Source organism: Dipteris shenzhenensis, chromosome 15 (genome assembly GCF_047967505.1).
Source record: "Dipteris shenzhenensis isolate YYH24624 ecotype China chromosome 15, Dip_SZ_1.0, whole genome shotgun sequence".
NCBI lineage: Eukaryota > Viridiplantae > Streptophyta > Polypodiopsida > Gleicheniales > Dipteridaceae > Dipteris > Dipteris shenzhenensis.
Window position 1 is genome coordinate 55533369 of NC_141610.1, and position 13008 is coordinate 55546376.

The following is a 13008-nucleotide window of genomic DNA, read 5'->3' on the forward strand; positions in this document are numbered from 1 at the left end:
AAGGAGAACATGAACCTCCAAGCATAAAACAATTGCCATTATGTGTCACTCTAGTAGTGTCAAACATCTTGCCCAATCACTGTCTATATATATATGTAGAGTACGTGAAGGGATGTGACAATAAAGAAGGTTCAAGGTTTGGGTGCCTTTCAAGTTGCAGAAGACATGTTTCATTGTCTGCCAATGCCATATTCTGGGACTATGCATGAAATGGCATACTGAAGATTAGGCCACGTGATTTAGCTATTGTACGCATTGTGACAACAAAATATCAATCATGATGAGATGATAAAACAAAAAAATGTAAACAAGACAAACAAATGATTATGACATTAAAAGAATCGGTTGAAATCAATGAAAAAGTTGCTACAACACACATAATCAAAAAGTTTGAAGACCAGCACCCATTTATATGATAAAAAACAAGATATATGACATTAGAAAAATTGTAACATTTATTGATGTCATGTGACTAGCTTTAAAAAATCCAATAGCAATAGCAACTTGATTCTAATTTGGAAACGTAAGCGATACAAAGCTACCGAGATAAGCATCAATATAGGAAAATACGAAGAATTGCTAGTTGAATGTTTAAAAACTTTGAAATGGTACTTAACACAAATATAGAAACACCCTAATCTTCCCAAGTATCTCTTGTGAGAGAGATTACTTCAAAAATAATATAAATTCTGCCAAAAAATATAAACCATATTGGGTATGTACTAAGAAAGACATAACATGTTTTCCTTATACAAATAATAAGTTTTATGTAAGCAAATATTATTCTAAAGCAATGTGCAATAACATTGTGCCAAGATACACCTGTCCACTTTAAATCAATATGAACACCCCAACACAACCAAACAAAAATTGAATTCTATAGAAGTGCGACTTGTTGCTTGTCCCATAACTTGCACATAAATTAGAGAATTAGGATTTCATGGACAATATGGAACCACTAAAGCATAGTCAACGTCATAGTGGACATAATTAAATTGCAATGAATGCTTCCACAACTCCTACATGATGAGGCAAGTTGATCATTGGCATTAAAAAGGAACTTGAATATAAGTCATCATACATGATAGAACGTGTGTGTCAATATATTGTAATGAGAGCTATAAAATGTTTGGTGGAAAGACCCCCCTACAGGCTCATTCAAAATTATGCTCAAAATCGGTTGAAATGGCTAACTTTTGACCTCTAGAAGGTTGACAAATTTTTGACTTATGGAGAGGGTGCTTGTACTCAAGGATGTTGTAAGGAGACCTTGAACTTAAGACTAGCTATGAATGAGTTAACTTTAACTAACAAGGCTAGATTGACTTGACGACAAGTGATTTGATATTTGGTTAATGTAACAAAGATATGATTGACTTAACCATGGGCATGGTTCATCTCACTTAAAACTTACACTAATATGGATTTGAAATTACTTACCACTCCATCCTAGTAATAACTTACGCTAGGCTCCTTTTGGTTTGAGCCTACAAAATTAATATTGCTTAGTTTATGTGATTATACAAACTCAAGTATCCTTAATTATTCTGTTTATTACCTTGGTACAAGTCATATTTAGTTATGTACAATTGTTTTCTATCCTTAGAAGTCCTGGTGTATATTGTTTTAAAAATTGCTATGATGTGTAGGAAATCCTAGGTCATGTATTATTCTTTATCTTGTCAACATGGATAAATTAATATCAAAGCCGTGCTTTCCCATTTTCATGAACTCGAAATATTTTGGCTTGGTGGGATGGTGACTAGAGACTTTACCTATTTCGAAGAAAAAATGGATGTCCTTTAACCAGATGGAATTTGCCTTTTATTATATCATGAATAACAAAAGCTCCACTGCTTTTTGGAATCTTATTGTAATACTTTTGGAGACTATTGACATATTTAGGATGTTAACGTAAAGATCACTTCAAGATGATGGACATGTCCTTGTCACTAAGAATAGACGACATTTAATGTTACATGGTTACTGCAAAGCTGAAGGGGGGGTGAGGGGACAGAACAATCAGGTTGCAGTTGGATTTTCGTTGGATTTTTATTATGGTCATTCATGTGGGTTATACTGCACCACTTCCCTGCCCTGACAGAGTAAAGGAAATCCACAATCTCACACCCAGGAGTAATGCATACTGCTGGCTCCAAATATATATGCAGTGACAAACTATCGATACATAAGCAGGTGTATCAGCACCGATATCAGTTAAATGGTGAATGTAAGTCCTTCTGCAACAAGCAATGAAAATGGTGCATGGCCATCTCCACTCTTGGAGCATAACGACCTTTGTTGAACGCAGGTGATTCTAGACCTCTCTGCACCCCTTCACATAGTGCAATATCCTCTATCTGTATTACAATGTTTCAGTACTTTGACAATATTTCATGGAAATCTTAAGCTTTCAAAAAGATACTCAGTAGATTTAAGAGGTACCTGAACCATCTCACTTTCTTGCAGACTTTTCTCGATAAACTTTTGTTCACCCTACATCCTCGACTCAACAAAACACAATGATTCATTGTTTTGAACTTGCTTGCAATATAGTATTGACGATTAAGAACTATACATAAAGCAAGAAATGTGTGAAAAATCAGATTAGATGAATGCTTTGTAATCATCAAACCACCACTAAAAATTTTACGAGTCGATGTAAATTTAAAGTGCAATGGCATACACAAGACAAGACCACTTAAGGATGATGGACATGTCCTTGTTCCTAAGAATAGACAACATTTATGTTACACAATTACAAACCACAATCACATACCTACAACTTATCCATACTTCTGACTAAGGTATCATAATCTCTTCCAACAACTACTTTAAAAAAGCATGACATTTTTTCCTTTCCAAATAATATGAGGGAGAGCAAGAGCTCATTCATCTGCAAATTATGGATGATGTCATTAGGTTTTTCCATGAAAGTGTTGTCTCACATGATGTCAGCAAAGCCTAGCAGCTTGTTGAAGGCATGGTTATTTTGCATTTCCAAATATGGCTATTGTAAACCTGAGCCTATCCTTAGTAGAGTATGGGTTGGTTCAAGAGCCACAGCTGAAGATGCTATACAATGGATGGAGGCTTACAAATCTGTCTTTGGTGCCGCAACATATAAAAAGGATGAGTACGGAATTGTACAAATTGAAGGACCTACAGTTTTTAGGGCTGTGTGCTCTTACTTTGACAAAAAACAGAGTATTTGAAATACAAAGGAAACTGAAACAAAAAAACCAAGGGACGTGGTTACTGTAAGAAAATAATACAATGTCTGTGCTCAACATATAACAAGATCTCGTATGCAAGAGAGAAAAGCGGATAGTATGGAGAATCAAAAATTTGATTATTGTAAAACTGATACAATAGATGGCACTGTCTCCCAGCCGTGCGCTCCTGTGAGAGGAGCTTCGATGGCGTGCTGGAAATAGTAGAGGCCGGAGGCTGGATGCTAAGGAATCAGGGTTGCTGTAGCCAGTGATGATAATGGGCTTCACGGGCTTGCTCTTATATAGCCACCAGTCGTAGTCGGTTAGACCCAATGGGTGACCGACCTAGTCCGCCCAAAACGGCCGATTGGAGGTCGGTCCCGAAATAGGCCACCGACCACACGATAGAACCGTGGCGCAAAATAGAGCCATCCGGGATCATCCGAGGCTCCAAACGGGCCCCGCAACCCAAGAGTGGATTGCCCCGGAAAATGCTCTGTCTACCCTCAGTGCGGACAGTCATGGAATGCCTTCCCACACTTGCATGTAGCCTAGTTGGCAGTGTGCCAACTCTATCTGAAGCCATCCAGCCATCAAGCCACACATGGCCCCCATCTGGTGTGTCCAAACCAGGACCTACCGGATAACCGAGCTACTCAAATGCCTTCTCCTCATATGGGGGCTTACAAGTAGAGTTAGCTGGTTTCCGCGTAGTTACATGAGAGTGGAGCATTGATATCTAACACCCCCACTCAATGTCCACCCGCAAGTGAACTTACTTTTTCGGCCCAATGCCAAGTCGATGAAGATGCCTCTCCAGTAAGTCTCTTCCAAGAGCCTTCGTGAAGATGTCCGCAGCATTCTCTGTAGTCGGGTAGTACACCAAGTCAACCTCTCCATCCATGATGAGCTCGCGTACAAAGTGATATTGAATCTCAATGTGTTTTGTGCGAGCGTGGAACATAGGGTTCTTTGTAATTGCCATGCAACTTTGATTGTCACATGATAACTGCGTAGGCTTGTTTTGCACTGCACCCATGTCCCCCAAAATCCTCCTCAACCACACTGCCTCACAAGAAGCAAAACATGCTGATTTGTACTCAGCCTTGATAGAAGAAAGAGCAACTATGGGTTGCTTCTTGCTGATCCATGACACAGCTCCAGATCCAAGTGAGAAATAGTAACCTGTCACTGATCTCCTGCTGTTGTCCACATCTCCTGCCCAATCCGAGTCACAGAATCCGGTCAAGATGTTGCCCTTGGTATAGGTGATGCCATAATCAAGTGTGCCTTTGATGTATTTTAGCACCCGCATCCCTGCCCTCCAATGGTTCTCCCGGGGCTTATTGGAAAACCTGCTTAGTATACCAGTCGCAAAACTGATGTCCCGCAACGTGTTGCATAAGTAAATCAAACTGCCCACAAGCCTTCTGTACTTCGCTTCGTCCACCAGTGGTTATGAATCCTCGTTTGAGAGCTTCACGTCAACCTCCATAGGGGTACCAACTGTCTTGCACTCAGCCATGCCAAATGCCTTCAATATCTCTTCAGCATACTTCAGCTGTGAGATGAAGATCTGTTTTGGCTCTTGCCAAACTTCAATCCCCAAACAGAAATGCATCAGTCCGAGGTCTGTCATTTCAAACTCTCTTCGTAGCATATGCTTTGTCTGTGAGATCTTCTCTTCATGGTTCCCTGTTATGACAAGGTCGTCCACATAAAGGACCACGATCATACACTTGCCTCCTCCTTTGTGGATATACAAATTTGCATCAGATGGGCTCCTCCTGAACCCGTTTTGTAGAAAGTAGGCATCAATCTGCCGGTACCACGCTCGTGGAACCTGTTTCAGCCCGTAAAGTGCCTTCTTCAGTTTATAGACTTTACCTTCTGAACCGGGGATCACAAAACTTGGTGGTTGTTCCACGTATAACTTCTCCTTGAGATCTCCATTCAGAAAGGCGGATTTTACATCCATCTGAAACACGGGCCAACTTTCCTGTGCTGCTAAAGCCAAAACACTGCGAATTGTGGTGAGTCGAGTTGTGGGAGCAAAAGTATCCTGATAATCAAAACCATGTATCTGTGAAAATCCTTTTGCCACGAGCCGAGCCTTGTACTTATCCAACGTGCCGTCAGACTTGTACTTGGTCTTGTTCACCCACTTGGTGCCGATGACCTTGCGTTTTGGTGGTCGATCCACAAGGTCCCAAGTGTTGTTCTTCATTATGGAGCCATACTCCGACTTCATAGCCTCCATCCACCTATCATCACCCTGTGCCTCTTTAAGACACTTGGGTTCTTCAGCACAGATCACCTCTGTCATCAAAGCGTAATTGACCAAATGTTCCTGCGCCCTTCTTTGCTCCTCTAATCTCCTGGACTGGCAGTGTTCGGATGGTTCCTCCTCAATGGCTGGAGGTTCTCTGCCATCCAAAAGCTGCTTTACCCACTTCGGGAATGGCCCACTTCGGGAATGGCCAGGAGTCATCCCGTTCATAGCCTTCGTGTAGCTACAATTCAAAATGTAAACTGTCGTGTTACATGCTTCAGCCCAGAAAGTCTTTGGCAAATCTTTCCCTTTCATCATACTCCTGCCTATTTCGCAGATGATGCGCATCTTGCGCTCTACTACTCCATTTTGCTGTGATGTATGTGGCGGGGGTTTCTGCCTCTTGATCCCGTGACTTTTGCAGTAACTTTCGAATTCACTTAATGTGAACTCACCACCTCTGTCTCATCTCAACTTCTTCACCTTCCTCCCCGATTCTTTCTCGACCATTACATGCCATTCTTTGAACTTACTAAAGGCCTCATCTTTAGTCTTCAGGAAGTATATCCATATCCTTCTACTGTAGTCGTCGATCAGCGTCATGAAGTAGTAGGAACCACCCAAAGCTTCTGTCTCCATCTTTCCGCAGAGGTCCGTGTGAACGAGCTCTAGAGGAGCCTTTTCCCTGCTGGCCTCTTTAGGAAAGGGCTGCCGATGCTGCTTGCCCATCATGCAAGCTTCACATACATCGGGCAGATCTGTAATTTCTGGTAGGTCTGCAATCATTTCACTTTTATGCATCTCCTTTAAAGAACTAAGGTTTAGATGACCAAACCTCTCATGCCACAGCTTAGTGTTGCTCACATCAGCTCGCGCACTGAAAAATGAGAGTTCATAGATGTTATTGCGCCGTGTACCTTTACCAACGACCTTCCCTTGAAGATCCAAAATCTTTGCGCCATTCTTATCGAAGTGAACTTTGAGGTCATAAAGAACATCGGACAACTGTTTTATAACTCCATCTGACTTAAGAGCAATCGTACCTTTTTCTTTTGTTGGACATTTTGCATCATTGCCGACTGCTACGACTCAGACAGTTTCTCGTTCGCGATTTGAGTCTCCAGATTCTGAATCCGCGTCTGATTCGTGGTCTCGTATTGATTTTTCAAGTCCGTCCATGCCTCCTCCGCTGTGGTGACATGTTGAATTAACGCCATGACAGAACCACTTACACTGCAGACAATAGAACACAGCGCATCTGTATTTCTTCTTGTCCACGCGAGAATCTCATCCGCAGTTGGTACTATCTGTTGTGCTGCATTGGCCGGATTCGGTCTCGGAACCGGCTTCATGTCCACCCTAGTAGCAGTATCCCAAAGCTCGTATGCGCTTAGGATGGTCTTCATCTTAAACTTCCAGAGTGGATAGTTAGAGTCGTCCAACTTTCTGCTTTCGCCAAACGGTGGGATTCGCAGTCTTGCGGGCTAGGCCATCTCTCACAATCTGCTCACAAACAGAAACACACTACCAAATCTTCTTGCTAGAGCCTAAGCTCTGATACCATGTAAGAAAATAATACAACGTCTGTGCTCAACAGATAACAGGATCTCGTATGCAAGAGAGAAAAGCAGATAGTATAGAGAATCAAAATTTTGATTACTGTAAAACTGATACAATAGATTGCGCTGCCTCCCAGTCGTGCGCTCCTGTGAGAGGAGCTTCGATGGCGCGCTGGAAACAGTAGAGGACGGAGGCTGGCTACTAAGGAATCAGGGTTGCTGTAGCTAGTGATGATAATGGGCTTCACGGGCTTGCTCTTATATAGCCACCAGTCAGTGTCGGTTAGACCCAATTGGTGACCGACCTAGTCCGCCCAAAACGGCCGACTGGAGGTCGGTCCCGAAATAGGCCACCGACCACACGATAGAACTGTGGTGCAAAATAGAGTAACTAACCTATGGTTGCCGTTCGGCCCAGAGCCATCTGGGATCATCTGGGGCTCCAAACGGGCCTCGCAACCCGAGAGTGGGCTGCCCCGGGAAATGCTCCGTCTACCCTCACTGCAGTCAGTCATGGGATGCCTTCCTGCACTTGCATGTAGCCTAGTTGGCAGTGTGCCAACTCTATCTGAAGCCGTCCAGCCATTAGGCCACACATGGCCCCCATCTGGTGTCCAAACACGGACCTACCGGATAACCGAGCTACTCAAATGCCTTCTCCTCATATGGGGGGCTTACAAGTAGAGTTAGTTGGTTTTCGCGTAGTTACACGAGAGTGGAGCATTGATATCTAACAGTTACTTCTTTAGTATCTAAACCAAAAGTTCTATCAAAACGAGGATGATTTGGATGGGGGTAGCCAGGATTTTCAGTCACTTTGCCCACTCCCCATTCTTTATGACATGGGGCTCAATGGCTTGGCTTTCTCTTACAGGGCCTCAGGTATTCTATGAGAGATTTGACTCCTCTCGGGCCATTTCGGTTCGACGTCATCAGATTGAGTCCTGTTCGTTGGATGTGGTACCACACCTTCCTTTTACAACTGTACATGTCTCTGTGGATACTTCTTGGGAGATTCTAGCGAGCATAGCATCCTGGCATATTTGGAGAGCCAGGTGCACAGAGGCTTTGGAGGGTACTCACTTTCATCCCTCGCACACAGTGGCTAGTGTCTGGACAGACAACAGACACCGTACATACTTTGATGGCTGTATGGACGAGTATGCAGGGAGACTCCCGTGCAGCCTCAGCTAGGAGGGCTTCTTTCTTCAGGGAATGGAAGGATTCTCCTTTCTTCTCTGAGACTACTACAGGGTTGAGGTGGCACTTTCAGCCTCAGCCTTGGTTGTTTTCCACCTCACTCTGAGGGGGTTTTTATTTATCCTCATGATTTCATAATGTATTCCGCTTTGAGCTTGCTCTCGCGGGTTTTTTCTCTTAATAGAAGTCTCTTTCTTGACAAAAAAAAAAAAAAAAAGGTTCTATCAAAATAACCATCAAGGAGTCTTGTAAAGCCATACCTACCCATGCTACTAGAAAGGGGGAAAAAAAAGATAGAATTCAAAATCTTTGTCACATAGGTTCTTTGAAAATCTCCCCACAGCCCCCTTGAAGCTATCAATACGACCTGCACGGATTGACTCTGAAGCTGAGGATACAACAGCACAAACCACACACAAGTGCAATCTCTACATCAAGTGACTTAGGGAGTCGGCTGAAAAAGGCAGCATAAATTCAAGGTAACCATTGCATAAAAGAGAAACTGCTTGAAATGCCTTTACTAAGCTAGTGATTAATATAAAAGAAGAAAGAAAACAAAACCTCTACGTTGAAGTGTAGGTCAGACACTTGTGGATGTAGTACTACCAGCCTAAGGCACCTTTTGGTGCTTTGCATGCCTTAAAAAAAAACCCAATTTGACACATTTTTCAAACATGGTATCAAAGCATTAGTGAGGTTTTTTCCTTGTGAGGTCACTCCAATCATTGAATGTTTGCCATAGTGTCATTCCACAGCAAAATCAGCTACATGTGAGGTGGGTTGTGTAGAGGAAGTTCTGCTGAAGAGAGTTCTTCAAAGGCCCTTAATCTGAGCCGAGAGATATGAGATGAAATGATGATATTAATGTCCATGGGAGGCCAAAATTGACCTATGGAACCATGGAAGCTAGTACAATCAGTCAAGGATTGAGAAAGCATAGGGCCCAAAAACCCTATCAGGTTACATCTGTTATGAACTAAGGGTCTTTCGGTTTAGATTTGAAATCTTTCATAAGAGCTTTGCCATCTCGATCGACGGCCCACTTGCCTTCCTTTTGGCTGCCTTCAGCTTTGCTAGTTTGGTTGGCTTTTGTCGCAATTGAGCTCTCGTGAGCTGTTTTGCTATCCAAAGGTGAATTTGATTGAGAATGTGAACTTTTTCAGCCCTTGCATCAAAGATGATGATTGCGTTAAGTGTCACTTTGTGCCATGCTCAATTCCGACGTAAACCAGTTGATGCTTGGGGTTGATGGCACAGTGTATTGAAGGTTCCTGCCCCCTAAACTAGTCGTCGGGAAGCCCTCCTATTCTGATCTTTGTTGCTTTCGTTTTTTCTTTGGCCTCCTTGATTGCCAAGTCTACTTGTTTCTCTAACTTAGTTTTGTCCTCGTGGGAGATCAAATGGTCCTTAGAATGACATGTGAGGGAAGATCAAATTGTCTTAATTTGATCAAATTGTCCTTAGAAATGACGTGTGAGGGCGGATCACTTACACATTGGTGTATTGCTTCGTGGGTGAGCTTGCGGATGAACTGCTTGTCCCCTCAGGTCTCCAATGAGGCTAGGCGCTTCAATACCTCTGCTATCTGCTTTTTGAGATGTCGATTTTCCTGCTGGGGGACTCAAGCAGCTGTTGCAAATGTGATGTCTATTCCCTTTGTCCTGTTTAAGGCAGAGAGGCCACTACTTGGGCAAATGACTTAGTCTTTCCTTTTGCCATAGTGTGCTGCTGTTACTCTGTTGTTTCTCATGATCAAGGGAAATCTTCCTCTATACAGGTTCAAGCTGTGGAATGATCAAGGGCAGGGCTGGAGTGTACTTGATCTGCCTAGAGTGAGAAAGCCTTCCTCTATACAGGTCAAGCTCCAAAATGAACTCTACTTGTGTTGTCTCCCTGGAGACTGCTGGTCCATGTCACCTGACTGAACTGAGGCATATGAGGGAAAGAGAAAGGAAAAGTTTATTAGCATCTACAGAATCTGAATTACATCATGAGAAGAGCACCCCATATAGGGGAGCCAGAGGCGTCTAGCACACCGCTAAAGGATTAGTGTAATTTGAAGCTGAACAACTGAAAAAGAAGCTGAAAGATTGGGCACATCTGGAATATGAATTATGAATCTCAAGTAGATGGACCATCTCAAGTGTCTCCATGAGTGATCTAAGCTCTATGTGGGTGTAACTAGGGTCCCAGCAAGATTCCTCATCTCTCTCAAATCTGCCACTCTACTTCCTAGGAGACGTGGGTCAGCCTGGATCTGTGATGCTAGGATGGCAATACCATGAAGTGGTGCTTGCATGCTAATCTTGTAGCCATCATCCTGCAAGTTTGGCATCTTTGTAGGGTAGGCTTGGGATCATGTGCCTTGCTGTGCCTACGTTTTTTCCCAAGAGAAAACCATCAATTAAGCATGAAGAAACATAATATAAAGAGTTAGCTATCTATGAGGTGCTGGAAAAGACCAGCTGTCCTGCAGCCTGCCTTGCAGGGTCCCAGTTCACTCTCTAGGGTAGCCTGGAAGCAGGTGGCAGAAACCAATGCCAAGCCTTGCAAAGACGCTCCCGCTTCTTAGCAATCTTCTTGGGGCCGCTTCTTGGTATCATAATCCCCAGCCCAATCTGAATCACTGAAAGCATGCAAGTCAAAGTCACCCCCCCGGCATAGGATAGACCAAGAGACAGAGTACCCTGCAAGTATCTGAAAACACATTTATAGCACACCAATGCTGTGTCTTTGGGTTGTGCGTATACTTGTTCAACTGGGATACACTGAATACTTGGATGAGTATTGCAGAGATAAATAAGGCATGCAACAGCCTTATGTATATACAAGAGTATCAAAAGGTTCACCTACATCATGCATGGAGAGACTACACTAGTTCAATGGGAGTTGAAATACGCTTGCAGTCCTGCAAATTGAGCCTTTGTAACAGTCCCTGAATGTATTATGACAGTTTGAGCACATGCCTTCATATATTTGCATAAACTGAATGCCCAAATAATAGTGTAAAAACCCTAGATCAAGCTGTAACAATTCAAGGAGTTTCTAAGCCGAATGTTGAAAGAGAATGAAAGCATGAAACACAAGATATCACAAAGCAACACAAAGTGTATTGATCACTAAGAGGACACAACTCACAAAGATGTCTCACACACTCATTTACAAGACCTTATTAAATAGACAAGGGAAAGGATAAAGCACACCACCTCCAAGTGTCCCACATGCAAGGAGATGATTACAATTTGTTGCCACATAGCATCTACATGTGTCATAGGCCTAGTGCACAACTAGAACCTTAGACAACCAACTCCACTAAGGTACACATAGCTCCGATGTGGTATTGGATGCTATGATTATCTAATTCTCAATACTCTCGCTTAATCTAGCATCCATACCATGCAGGGGGTGTTTTGATCACAAAGAAGTATACAAGCACATAGTCTAGAGTATATTTTCAGCATTGGCAAAATTGGCTTCATGGTCCAACGCAACATTTTTATGATTAAGCTTCTCATCTCCCTTAATGACATGTCCAGGCCGCTTGAAATAGTATTAGATACGTGGCTTCTTCACAAAGAGAGCATACTCTGGATGTTTACTTTCTTCATAATTTGAAGAGATTGCAACTTTCTCTTTTCCCTTGCTTGCCTTTATCGAAGCAATTCGTCTGTCCTCCAAGATGGGTTGAGGCCATTCTTGCTCTTCTGCTTCCTACAAACAAAGAAACAAAATGCTGGAAACTTGCTGTCCGAAAAACAAAAGCAAACTGAGACACATTCCTTCTCAGTTGGCCGATTGGAACTACAGCTTGCTGTAGCAAGGATGCAAGGTATATCTCTGTGAAGTTACTTTTATTGGTGATTTTATTTTTGCTATATCTGAAAAGGGTAAATTTTCTCTTCATGTTGTTAAAAAGGAAAAATCTTCTTTCAATGATTTAATGTGGTTGAATTTAAATATGTTTTTCCGTCTAATTGCCTGATAGTTTACCCCCCGAGAGAGATGTACATCATAAGGTAGAAATAACTTCTGGATCTAGCCCTGTTTGTAAACCACCATATAGAATTAGTCAAACAGAAGAATGTGACGTCGAAAGACAATTAATTGAATATCTTAGGAAGGGCCATATTCAACCTAGTAACTCACCTTGGTCTTCACCAGCTTTACTGGTAAATAAGAAAGATGGTACTATGCGTTTATGCATAATACCGAGCCTTGAATAAAATCACAACAAAAAATAAGTATCCTATGCCTGGCATTGATGAGCTGTTTAATCAATTGCAAGGGGTAAAATATTTTACCAAAATTGACTTAAGATCGGGATATCACCAAGTACAAATTAGAGGAGAGGATGTCCCTAAGACATCAATTTGTGCTAATTACGGGCATTATTAGTTTAGAGTAATGCTATTTGGTTTAACAAATGCTCCAACAACTGTTATGACACTTTTGAATAGTGCCTTGAGGCCATATTTAGGAAAATTTAATGTTGTATTCTTAGATGATATCCTCACCTATAATAAAATGAGGCAAAAGCACTTGGAACATTTGAGGAAAGTCTTTCAGTTGCTTAGAGAAAATTCTCTTTTTGTAAAAGAATCCAAGTGTGAATTCTTTGCAAAAGACATGAAGTACTTGGGACATATTATATCCCAAGAAGGGATGCGCATGGATCCAAGAAAGGTGAGGGCCATATTGGAATGGCCATCCTACAAACCTACAAGAATTGCATACATTCTTAGGTTTGTCAGAATTTTATAAG

At 42.2% G+C, this 13008-nt stretch overlaps 1 protein-coding gene across 4 annotated transcripts in view; it reads right to left on the minus strand.

Moving 5' to 3' along the window:
* Positions 1–1929: 1929 nt before the first annotated feature.
* LOC147894017 (choline monooxygenase, putative (CMO-like)) overlaps positions 1930–13008 on the minus strand; it is a 192885-nt gene continuing 181806 nt past the window's right edge. For 2 of the 4 annotated variants that reach the window (XM_087386195.1, XM_087386192.1), the window contains 2 exons: positions 2446–2496; positions 1930–2360 (listed from right to left, as the gene is read on the minus strand). In XM_087386195.1, the coding sequence (XP_087242321.1) occupies positions 2214–2360; positions 2446–2496 (198 nt within the window). In that variant the 3' untranslated portion in view covers positions 1930–2213. Of the gene's footprint in view, positions 2361–2445; positions 2504–13008 lie in introns of all 4 variants that reach the window. The other 2 variants (XM_087386194.1, XM_087386193.1) reach the window with 2 other exon arrangements.